Below are 12,623 nucleotides of genomic sequence, written 5' to 3' on the forward strand. Positions count from 1 at the left end.
CAGTGAAAGGGCCAAGTCCTAACCACCGGACCCCCAGGGAATTCCCTGGATCACATTTTACTGAGCCATCATCAGTTGATGGACACCTAGGTTGTTTCCACTCTGGGGCTGTTGTGAATAACACTGCTGGAACATTCGTGTACAGGTTTTTGTGCGCACGTTTCATTTCTCTGGGAGTGACATCGCCGGGTCAAATGGTAGCTCCATGTCAATGCCCTCAATTTCTTCTCTTGCTCATTCATTCACACAGGGTCCACTGCAAAGTGAAAACGTGGGCCCCTTGTTCAAAAATGATTAAGAATCTTAAGGCGAGGACAGCAGAGCATTCGACCAAGCCTAGGGTCCCTCTAAGTGCAGGTTCCTATTGTAACATGGACAGTTTGATGTTCTGCAGGAGGCTCTGTGTGGCTCCACCCTGAGGGCTGTGAAGGCAGTTGGTAAGCTGTAAAAATACTCCCAATGCCACATGATGTCCTTCTGATCAAGGACATTAAGCTGACTGCATTTAGTAAGATACACAGCTGTTTATCCACATGGAAAGAGTGTAAAATTTTAAGCTCTGATATTTAAACGCAGTATCTTTAAAAAATGATTAACTTTTGTGTTGAGCTGATTATTATTTGGTTTTTGTTTCTGTTTTTTTGAGCTGATTATTTTAAAGAAATCAGTGTTAAAAATTCAACTGAGTAATCTTGAAGATCTAATTAGCTTTATTCAACAATTTATGAATCAGGCTGCATCCCATGTAGCAAGCAGAAAGGCTTCTAAAAGCTGTACAAAATGGAGGTTGTTACAGGTACAGGAGGGTGAGACAAGGAAGTTAAAAGGGTGGGTTACTTCCAGCAAGGGCACCTTCCCTTAGGGGATGCAGGGGTCTTAGGCAGATCACCTCCCTAGTGCTGACTGATGGGTTTAAATTTCCACTCTAGGGAGAGGCTAAAACTTCAATTAAATTAGGTATTAAGTCTTGATAGGCTTAGCATAAGTGACTCCATTTTGGACCTGTTGCTACTTTTTAACAACATTGGCAACAGTTTTAAATGTTTAAGCTTTCAGTGGTCTATGTCCTTTTGCCAGCCGGGACTCCTATTTTTATTTATTTCCTATGGGGAAAATCCCACCCTGGACCTCTCATTCTAAGACAGCACACACAAAAAATTTGCTTTTCAATTTAAAAGCTAATTAAGGTTGATTTTTTACTACTGAGAACTTTATGGTGCTTCCAGCAAATAGGTTACAAGCCACAGTGTGGCAAAATCCACCAGGACTCTATGAAATTTTCTTTTTAGTTGATCCTGTTTCTTAACCCAAAGATAACACCACAAAATGATGAAGCAAACTTTTCAACACTGGATTGCTTACAAAAAATAATAATAATAATAATAATAATAATAATAAAATGTTTAAGCTTTGACATTTAAACTCAGTATCTCAAAAAAATGATTAAATTTTGTGTTGGACTGATTATACTTGATAAAGCAGGAGCTATTTAGTCGCATAGAAATAGTCTTTAAAAATGTTTAGGCTTCATTCTTTCAAAGATTTCCTAATTGAATCACCTGGATACATCATGCTTAAGATTCAGTCAGAAATACACCAGAGATGCTCTCTAAAATAATCGATGGGAGGTTGGATGAAACAAAATGATTAATCATCAATAGCATTACATACTTATTTGTGTCTCGACATCACATCAACTCTGTTAATTTTATTATGTCATCATTTCTTAGAATATTTGTTATACAAATAAAAATATTTTCTTTGTAAAAAAAATGTTTAGTCTTTGACATTTAAACTCAGTTTCTCGAAAATGATTAATTTTGCGTTGCACTGATTATATTTAACAGAGAGGGAGCTATTTAGTCCCCGGGAAGAAGTTTAAAATGTTTAAGATTTGCTATTTAAACTCATTTCCCGCAAAGGATTAACTTTGGCTGGGACCTCTCCAGCCGCATGGCAGCACGTAAGTTCCGAGCCCCGACGTCGCAGGACCCACCTCCGCGGGTCCGGTACCGCCCGCGGAGAGGACTGCCAGGCGCGAACCGCAGCTCGCGGGTCACGAGACCGCGCGGCGCGGGAAGCCCACCCTACGGCTAGGCGGGCGGTGCGCCGGCTCGGAGACCCGCCCCAGGGGCTGTGCCCCGGCCGCGCCTGCGCCGTGCTGGCTCGGGCGGGCGCGCGCCGAGGGGGCGGGGCCGCACGGAGGCGGCCGCGCGGAGGCCGGAAGGAAGCGGACGGAGGGCGTGGCGAGCGAGGGAAGCCCGCCGGCCCGCAGACAACCGTCGCGGCCTGATGACGTCGCACAATGGCCGGCCCCCGCGGGTAGTGGAGCCCGTTTGTTCCGCCCGCGTCGCGCCTCAAGCCGGAGCCTGTGAGGAGCGGAAGGGCTGAGGGACGTCTTCCCCGCGCCGCCCCGACTCCTGCGAAGCCGTGGCCCCCTCTCTGCCCTTGCGCTGAGGTAAGTGGTGGCGACGGCGGGAGGCCGGGCCGGCGGGAGGAGGAGGCCGAGGCGGCCGGGCGGGGAGCGTGGCGGCTGCGCGGAGCCGAGGCCCGGGAGCCCCGCCGCCTCCGCCTCCGCCTCCGCCTCCGGGGAGCGCTCCAGGCTGCCCCCCGCCGAAACGTGGCTTTCGGGCCCCGGGAAGGGGAAGCTGAGCTAGGCACGATCCCACGTTCGGTTCGGGCGAGCCGGCCTGGGGGTCCTGGACCCCCTCAGCTCGAGCGCCCGACAGCTGCTTCCGCTCCCTGCAGTGGGGTTGATCTCCCGAAGCTGTCATTTCTCTTCCGGGATATTCGCGTGGCACTGCTTTCCGCCCACAAAGATGGGGTGGGGGGCGGAAGGAGGCACACAGGTTCGCCCTCCGGATTGGGGATAGGCTCTTCGGGAGCTTTGAGCTCCCCGGAGCCTCCTGGAACTTGCTCCCTCGGCTTCCCGGAGGCACAGGTAGGACCTATTGGCTGTGTCCCAAGACGCGCGCCACTCTTTGGAATAAAATTCCTTGTGCCCCTTTGGTTAAGAGCCCAAAGGATGCCGGCTCATTGCTGGGAGAACCTAAGACTTAAAGACTTTCAGCCTTACTCTTGCTAAAACTTCAGTTTTACTGACTACTTCATGACAGCTGAGTTTGCCGGCTAGAGTGGTTGATCGTCTTAAATGAGCTGTTCAGTTCTGTATCTGTGAGAGCAGGTCAGTTCTTCAGATCATTTTGGGGAGAATGGACGAAGAGGGCATTTAGAGGCATAGCAGTGCTGTCATCTTTTCTCCTTTGATTCTCATCTCCTTCGTGTTGCCTGTGGAGTGGTCCTGTCCCAGAGCAGAGGTTGGGATTCTCAGGGTGAGCCTGGACCCAGGCTGATGCCCGCTTCCCAGGCAGGGGAGTCTTTGCCTGATGATTTTACAATCTGAGCACATGTGTGGAGCCCAGCCAGCTCTGGAAACCAATCACGTGTGTCCCAGAGGCTGGAACTTGTCTCCGGTTCTGGGTGGGAAACGATCAAACACTGAAGAGGTTTTTTCCTTTTTCACAGATCATCTCAAGGTGAGTGCTTCCTCCCTGAGGAGTCGTTTGATGTCAAGTTTAGTCAGTTTGGGGATGGTGTCTATCACCAACCTTGACATCCTTCCTTTGGATGTTGTAAATCCATGAAGTTACGAGTCTGAATTTTAACCAGATGTAGCAGAACTTGGGCATTCAGATAGGGAGTGCTCTGTTAAAAATTATTAACCTGGAAGGTTAGGCTTGTATTTCTTTGGTGCTCCTTTGCCAAAACCTCTTTGGAACTCCTGTTTTGGTAGTAAATATACAAGCCATAGTAAATATACAAGCCATAGGAGGAAAATCAGTCTCATTCAATAGTCACACCCCACGTTTGACCAAAAACCATCTTACCTGGCTTGGGAACTCACCTCACTTACCAGACCAGGCCCTGAACAGCTTCCTGCGGTTTGTCAAAGTGACCCACCGTGAGAGAGGGAAGATTTGCTGCCACTGAGAGTGCCAGGGGAGTGTCCTGCAGGTTCTAAAGGTTGCTGGGAAAGAAAAGTTCCCACATGTTGTGTACTGTAGCAGTGTCCTTGCAGTCAGGGCGCAGCCTTCCAGAATGACCGCTGGGAAACGAGGCAGCACCCACTCTGTCTCTCAGTTCTAGAATAGTCTTCTAAAAAGTAGGCACTTACTTCAAGTTTCTTTCTGGCGTGCAACAGGTAGTTCATCGAGTAATGAGACCTTGTGATTTATTCAACGAGCGTCTCTCCGTCCCCGTGTGCCAGTGTAGTGTGCTGTGGAGACACAGTGATGGACACTGCTATTCTGTTCTCCAGGCGAGTTCACTGTCTTGTGGGCCAGAGGACTAAAGAGTTCTAAACTTTGCCAAGAACGCTCGATGACAGGGTGATGGTGTGAGAAGAACAGACTGAGTAAGAATAGTGAGCCTGGGGGTTGTGAAGACGTGACCAGAGGACCCTCCACTTCATTGTGTGCATTTAATAGACCACATGGTTTTCTTGGCTCCTGACACAGAGCACGTACTCAGATATTTGCCGAATTGAACTAATCTCAAAACAGGACACTGATGCCCAGAGAGCCAGTTAACTCGCCCAGAGTGGGGCCTGGAACACACACCGTCTTCTGACCCCCAGCGACACACCCCTTCTGTGCAGCAGGGTGTGACTCAGGTTGCTTCTGATAAGCAGGAAGATTCTTTGGCATGTTTTCCTCTGCAAGCTGTTCACCTGTGTGTAGCCTCAGATTGGAAAATCCCAGGAGGTTCCACAGGGAAAGAAGAGATGGGACCCCTTTGCTCAGGAGATTGTCAGGGCCTCCTGAGGGTGACTGTGTGTCCCAGTGTGCCTAGGACAGCCAGGCTCATGCCTGCTGTAATGGTTAACCGTGCCCCCTTTCAGTCTCAAACACGCCCCCAAGTTCAGACAATAAGTTATATGGTAGCTCTGCTACCAAGTGCCAGCCATTTGCTGAGCTCGGAGAACCCAGGTGATTCTGAGCCCTTCCACTCAGGCCCTTCATGGGGCCGGGGGCGGGGGGGTCTCCCAACAGACTTTGCAAACAGATAGTTGCGGTACACGGTGTGGCGAGTTTGGGCATGTAGTAGAATAATGTACAGCATACTTAGGGCAGGAGTTCTCAGTGGGTGGACCTCAGGAGGTTTTGAACTCCGAAAGTGGGGGATAAATTGTGTATGTCCAGGTTTTTCTAGGGAGAGGAGCCATCCCCTTCCTCGGATTCTCGGAGCGATCCGTGCTGCCCAGAAGGCTGCCAGCGGTAGTCCTCCCCGATAGGAGCAGGTGCACACAGGGCCTTGCACTCTACCACCTCTGGTCAGCACTGAAAACTGCCCGTGAGAGGAGGGAAGTTAGCTCTGTGCTTGGACGGCTGGAGTGACCATAGTACAAACTCCGCGGGGCACGCGGGCTCTGCAAGTACTTCTGTTTTACACACAGTACAGCAGCCTCAGGAGTTTAATTTGAGGCAGCGTTTCCTGTGGTGTCGGTGTAGAAGTGTGCACCTTTGTGAGGGCTTCTTTTACGAGATTCACCTTCAGTGTAAGTGCCTAAGGTTCAAACTTCAGACACATTTAAAATAAAAAAATAAGTGACTGGTGTCGCAAGTTTGATTCCCATATGGTCATCACTGTTCTTTAATAGTCTGTGTGGATCATATAGTAACTTTTCCGTCTCTGTGAAAATGTGTCTTTTTGGTTCTAGAAGGGCTAAGATAGCAACCTAGCTGGATCAGCACAAAACTTTAGAAGGGAGAAAAGAGCAACAGGCAAAATCTCCTGGTTCAGTCCAAGTCCCCGATTTATGTGACGGCTCTGTTCCAAACAAGCACGTGTGAAGTCAGTTAGAGCTCAGGTCCCATTTTCCTGTCGAAACAGTGGCGGTAAGTGGGGATTAGTCCCTGGGCAGGTAGCAGGAGCTCGCGTCATGCATCGGGCCGGCGCCAGCACTGGGCACCTGCTCCGGCAGCGGCTCGGAGATGCAAGCCCGGGTTGCGCTCAGTGGCCACGTGGCCTTGGGTTCCTTCTCTGTGAGGGGAGCAGCGTTTGTTTGGAAGGTTGATGCGAGGAACTGGGTCGAGTGCCTGGCGGAGTGGTAGTCTCTCAGCAGGTGGGGGGACTTGATTTTATTGCACACGTGGTCGTGCAGAGTTGATTATCCAGCGTGTGTTGGATGGCTGTCTCCTGAGCACCCAGGAGACTGACCGCAGTCTGGTGGGGAGAGGGGTGTGGGTGTTGGAAGCCATCAGGCTGATCTCATTTAGGTGTCGCAACGACTTCTGCAGCGGATGCTGTTTCCCCGTATTTCAGATGAACAAACTGGGGTCTGGCAAGTTTACGTAATTTGCCCAAGACCCTGAAGCTGGGAAGCAGCAGCAGCGCTGGGATTCAGGTTCTGACTCAGAAGCCCACACTGTGTGCCCTGTTCCATGTGTCCCAGAAAGACATGGCCCACTTGCTTGAGTTCATATAGTTGAAGTTAGGCGTTCTTTCTCCCATTTCTTACCCTAGGATTTAAATCGAAGTTTGCCAGAATATAAAGAACAATTTGGTTGGACCTAATCATGACAATGAAACCTTTTGGCACCTGGGCCCCAAGAAGGGGCTGCTATCAAGTTACTAGTGAGGGAGCCTCTGTGCCATGAACAGGATAATAATATGTTGCAAAGCTAGAGTATCAGTTTTGTGGACTTTAAACTAGTTTAAGGGGACACTTAATTTTGATTACCAGTTGATTGATTTCAGAGGTGACTTGGTTCCCAAGGTTGCCATTAGACTTATGATGTGAGAATCAGAATTTGTCAGGTTTCCAGTAGGGATATGTCTGAGGCTCAGTGACCAGCTGCGCGTGACTGCCTGCCTACAGGCTCCCAGGTGCCAGCCTAAGCAGCCGGGGAATGAAAGTCCCTGCCCTTCTGTGGAGAGGTTTTGTTATATACAATGTAATAAAAACTGTACAAGGGTAGGCAGAGGACATCATACACAAAGGAAAATCTCCTATGTTTTACTGATGTCATTAGCTAAGGAGGGAGGCTGCCGGTTTGCCACTGGCCCCTGACTGGCTGCCCTAACGCCCCCACGCTGTCTGGAAGAGGTGCGGGTGCCGGGCCCTGTCTGCGGTAGGCTTCTTGCCTTGCTCGTTGCCCTGGGCTGCAGGGGTGATGTGTGTGGTGACAGGCTGTGCCCTGCACAGGGAAGCCAGGAAGCCACGGGGCAGCAAAATACTCCATTTTAGGGCTAACTTTTTAATAATTCTTTCCAGTAGTCCTACCTCTGGATAGTGTAGTTAGAAGACTGAAAAGTGAATCATTTTCAAAGCTGTCTACTTTTAAGTGACTTTGAATGGATTGGTTGGTTTGTAAATTTCTTTTACTGCTAACCATTTAGTTTATTTATTAAGTGATGAATTTTAAGTGACTTGTCCTCATGTTTGCTGAATTTTAATAATTTCCATTAACAGCAAAAACAAAACAAAACAAAACTGTTTTTAACTGTGGGTTCATGTACCAACTCTTGGTATGTGCATCTTTAAACATAGGTTCTCCTTTTGAAGGTATAAAGTTAAAAGATACACTTTAAATTTTTAGTTATGTAAATGCATAAAGTAATTTTATATAGAGTATATAAATATACTTGTGCGTTTCCAGATCTCACTGAGGTACCAAGTAGCATGACTGGGGCATACATTATTTTAAATAAAAAATTTTGAAGAATCAAGTGAACATTAAACCCTTCACTGTTCCTGCTATTTCACACCAGCTTAGTGGTTACTCGCTACCCGTTGCATGGTGGATGGTGAATGTTTGCTTGTAGGCTGTTTGGTGTTGATTTCATGCACACACCGTCTCAGCCCACCTTCTGCAACCTGCGTTTAGAACCAATGGAACAATGTCCTATCTTTGCACATTGGGGTGGGAAAACCAGAAAATAGTCACTTTATAATTAAATCTAGTGAGTAAAAATAGAAATGAAATCTTCTAAAATGACACTGTTGGTCTTTTTATATAAGAAACTACTTAAATATGTAAGATTTTCTGCCAGAGTTCTTTCCCATGACCTGCCTGTCCTGGAACAGTGGTTCTCGAGAATCACAGCGCACGAAGGCCTCCCGGGCGTCCCTTGGCTGCTCCAGTAGGGTCTGATCGGCCATCACGACCGGACCTGGAGAGGCATGTGCAGGAACGGGAGATGGCCCATGTCCTGGGGCCGGCTTTCTGTTCCAGACCCTGCGGGGTGACTCCGGAAGAGGCCAGGCGCTGCCTTCAGTGTTGCCACCTCCTTCCGAATGCACGTTTTCCTGAATTTCACAAGTAATTACTTTACGAACCCAAAAAGCTGTCGCTTGCAATGCCCGTCTTCTTGCCCACTGTCTGATAACCAGTCGGGGTGCCCTGTGTGCAGGTGGGCACGCCGGGTCTCTCGCTGCCCGGTGGCTCCAGATGTGAGGCTCCTGGCGCACAGCTCCACACGCTCGGCCCGGCCCCGCGGAGGCCTGGGGTGCAGTGCCAGTGGTCTGCGGACTGGGGTCTGGGGTGTGGAGGAGCCAGGCGGGGCGAGCCCTCCTGCTGGTCAGAGGCAAGCACGGGGCCCAGCAAACCAGCGCGAGATTGACTGGCCCTTTTGCTGGATGCTGTGAGTGTGTGTTCTCTTTGTTTTGCAGAACCGTGGGTACCGATGGATGTGGCCGAGAGCCCTGACCGGGACCCTCGCTCTCCGGAGGATGAGGAAGAGGAGCAGCAGGGGCTCTCGGACGATGACATCCTGAGGGAAAGTGGGTCTGAGCAGGACCTGGATGGAGCGGGGGGGAGGGCTTCTGACTTGGAGGCTGAGGAGAGCGCCGCCCCGGGACTGAGCCAGGAGGAAGAGGAGAGTCGCTCCGACGAGGAGGACCAGGACTCCGAGGCTCAGGAGCTGAGCGGGGCCCCGGCCAGCCCCCCGCGGGCCGAGGGGGGCCGGGGGGAGGAGGACCGCACCAACGACCTGAGGGACGAGGCCTCGTCGGTCACCAGGGACCTGGACGAGCACGAGTTAGACTACGACGAGGAGGTCCCCGAGGAGCCGGCCCCCGCTGCGCAGGAGGACGACACCGAGAAGGCCGGGCCCGAGGAGGACGAGGAGAGGGGAGAAGGGGCTCCCGGGGAGGACGGGAAGGCAGGCGTCCGCGGCGTGGAGGACAGGGAGCCCGTGGAGGCCGCCAAGGAGAAGAGGAAAGAGGACGACGACGGAGAGATCGACGACGGAGAGATCGACGTGAGTATGCCCAGCGGAGCCGAGCCGGCAGCGCCCCCGGAGGAGGGGGACACGAGGCGTGTGCTGGGAGCCGTGGCCGTGGTGACGAGGGAGCGCTGAAATCAGGGGACGTGGGCTAGAGTCAGAAGACTGTCTGCCAGTCGGTAGCTGGCAGAAGTCCCGTGGACCCTCACTCATCTGGTGCTGTTGGTTGGATTGCGGTAAAATTCTAGATTTTTTTTTTTTTTAACAAGCAGTAATTTTCTGCCTTTTTCTTTGCTGTCTTTAAGTAATATTTGAGTTAGTATTCAACTAGAACCATTGTGGATTTCAGTTCCTGTTAGGTTCTTTTTTTTTTTTTTTTTTTTTAATATAAATTTACTTATTTATTTATTTTGGCTGCACTGGGTCTTCGTTGCTGCGCGTGGGCTTTCTCTAGTTGCGGCAAGCAGGGGCTACTCTTGTTGCGGTGCGTGGGCTTCTCATTGCCCTGGCTTCTCTTGTTGCGGAGCACGGGCTCTAGGTGTGCGGGCTCAGTAGTTGTGGCTCGCGGGCTCTAGAGCACAGGCTCAGTAGTTGTGGTGCACGGGCTTAGTTGCTCTGCGACATGTGGGATCTTCCCGGACCAGGGATCAAACCTGTGTCCCCTGCATTGGCAGGTGGATTCTTAACCACTGCGCCACCAGGGAGGTCCCCTGTTAGGTTCTTGAGACTGAAAAAACTTCCTTCCAGCTTTCTCTATTATTTTAGTCATTTTTATCTTTGCCCTTCTTCGCTCCTGAGGGTCACAGCTAGGCCACGCTTCTTTGGGAGTGTCCCTAAAAAGACCCTCAGGACTGGATAAAATGGGGTTGTGTGTCAGAACGCTTTGGCTTCTGACCAAGGCATCACATTCTTATAACTTATTTAAATTAATCTGGCCTTCAGATTAAGGAGAAGGTACCCAGTAATAATCATCTTAGTTGTGCGCAGGTTGGGTTTTTATGACAGATGATTCTGTTGAAAGAATTTCCGTCACGATCTTTTAAGAAGTTGAGTCTTGGGGGAGAAGAGCCTGAAGTCCTGCTGAGAAATGCTTTTACTAAAAGGGGTTGAGAGAGGGACGGAGCAGATTGACAAGATCTGGGGCCTTTAATATCCCAGCAAGGAGATTCTGCTCCCCGGAGAGTCCCCGTGGGGAGAGGTGTGAGGAGCACCTCAGAAGCGCTCTGGGTTGCCGAGAGAGGAGGGGCTGGTTAAGTACGTAACCCCGGCTCGCCGGAAGTGCCAGGCTCCTGCGGCAGCTGGTGCGAACGTTGCGTCGCGGTGGCCGTGGCTGTGGCCTGGTTTTCAAAGACCGTGCTTCTCAAGCTTTGGTTCACGAGAGCAGAACTTTGTGGGGCGTTACAAGATTGCGTATGTAGTTACAAGCTTAGAATTTTAGATCTTTTATCTTCTCACAACTAAGTGTAGGAGATGATCTCCTAAATTAACAGCCGTTACTTATTAATACTGTACTCATTTAAAAGGGTATTGTCGGGACATTATCTATGAACACTCTTAGGTTTCGCCAGCTATGCTTCCCTTCCCATCTGGAAAGTTCACCTTGACCACAGGGTTACCAGAGGAAAAGGAGATGCCATGAGACTCCAGTTAATCAGTTTGGACGACATTTTGGGCAGAAGATGAAATCATTGGTTGAGGTTGCCTTGAGTTTGGTTTTTCAGTTTACAAAGAGAAAAGCCACGTCTGCATCCTGCCACCAAGGATTGAGGGGCTCCTGATGACTGGGGTGCTGTGGCCGGCGGTTCTGGGCAGTCTGTTTCCCACTAAGAAAGGACCAGTTGCAAGCTCTTCTTGCTTCAACTGTTGAATAAGCTGTACGGGAAAATTCATCTACTTTCCTGCCTTTCCATGATCATCTGTGGACAGGTGTCTCCCTGCAGGTCCCGGGGGGCCTTGCTGTCATCGCACTCCCGGGCTTTCCTGCCACACTTAGATGTGGTGGCGTGGGACATGGGTTGAACTGAGCTGGCCCGGGAAAGCACCCATCATCTGGAGGTTTGCTGGTTTCCCCCAGAAACGGCAGGTGAAGTAGAAATCCAGTTTGACTTTCTTGCCCACTTGATCCTAGATGGTTGTTTGGTTTGGCTTGTGCCTGCCTGGCACCTCTCGCAAGGGCCTCCCAGCCCTACTGGACCCGCAGGCTGCTGGGACCAGAGCACAGCTTCGTTCAGCCACGGGGCGGCACTGCCCTTCCCACACACAGCCCCACGGACCCTGCAGTGTGTCAGGCTCATTGTAACACGCTGGGGGTGTAACTGGGAAGGGCAGAGCCCATCACCCCTCAGGGATAGGCAGGCCTAAACGGGAGTGGGCGCTATGAATGGAGACTTGGGCCCTCATGGGAGCACACCTGCCTTCCAGGAGCCCCTTGGTTCATTTGCCCTTGCCTGTGCCCGCCTGCGTTCCAGGCTTCTCCCCATCCTTTAACCATTGGCTTCCATGTCACCTCCTTTCTGCAGGCTCTGCCTCCTGCCCCTGACTCTGTTACCTCTGGCTCAGTGCCTTTGCTGGGCTTCCACAGTCTGAATTGATTGGGTCATTAGTGTGTTTGTTTCTGTTGCTCTTCCGTGCCCACACCTCCAAGAACACAGGTTCCCTAAGTCTGGGACCTGCATGGCTTTCCCCCTCTATTCCCAGGACCTGGCACTTTGGAGGCAGCCGGTAACTGCCCTCTAAGCAGATGGGCGAACTCCAGCTGCTTTGGGGCGTGTTGAAGTTGAGTGCCGTTGAGATGGGGGTGGCAGTGGGTGGAAGGTCTACACTGGAGAGCCATTCGCATAAAGAGGCAGTTCAAGCACTGCGTGTGGGTGACCAGCACCAGCACTAGCCGCTGTTGGAAGAACCCAGTGTAGATACACATTAGCTCGTATTGAAAAACTACTGCTGGTTCGCTTCTCCTGCTCTCTCCGTCCCAGTTCCCGTCCGTCCGTCCTTGTCAGAATCTCGGCTAGAGAGTTTGCCCCACGGTCCCGCAAGCACACACTCCTGTATCTTTCTCTCCCAAGATGGAAAGGGAGCCAGAGGTGTGCACTTGGGTCCGTGAGCAGCCTGCTTCTGACAGGCCTTTGGCCTGGTCCCCTTTAGTTTAAATCCCTGCCAAGTAGCCTCTGGTCCAAGTGGAAAGCATCCGTCCCAGGGGGCCTTTTCCCCATTGCTTTCAAGCACGTTTTTTGGTATCAGAAGTGGACTACCTGGATGTTTTATGCAGAAGAAAAGGGCCGTTTGGCTCACACCTCGCAAGTGTGCGTTCACTGAGGCCCCTGAGCTTGTCCACGTCTGGCAGGGGTCTTGGCAGCCCCGCTGACTCTTCAAAGAGGCTCACCGTTCCCAGGGCC

General features: G+C 51.1%; 1 protein-coding gene across 5 annotated transcripts in view; it reads left to right on the plus strand.

Moving 5' to 3' along the window:
- Window positions 1–2,287: 2,287 nt before the first annotated feature.
- Window positions 2,288–12,623, plus strand: part of ZC3H18 (zinc finger CCCH-type containing 18) — a 51,084-nt gene continuing 40,748 nt past the window's right edge. For all 5 annotated transcript variants that reach the window (XM_036833738.1, XM_036833739.1, XM_036833740.1 and 2 more), the window contains exons 1-2: window positions 2,288–2,458; window positions 8,675–9,264. In XM_036833738.1, the coding sequence (XP_036689633.1) occupies window positions 8,689–9,264 (576 nt within the window). In that variant the 5' untranslated portion in view covers window positions 2,288–2,458; window positions 8,675–8,688. The remainder of the gene's footprint in view (window positions 2,459–8,674; window positions 9,265–12,623) is intronic.

The sequence above is a fragment of the Balaenoptera musculus genome, chromosome 19, assembly GCF_009873245.2.
Source record: "Balaenoptera musculus isolate JJ_BM4_2016_0621 chromosome 19, mBalMus1.pri.v3, whole genome shotgun sequence".
NCBI classification, from domain to species: domain Eukaryota; kingdom Metazoa; phylum Chordata; class Mammalia; order Artiodactyla; family Balaenopteridae; genus Balaenoptera; species Balaenoptera musculus.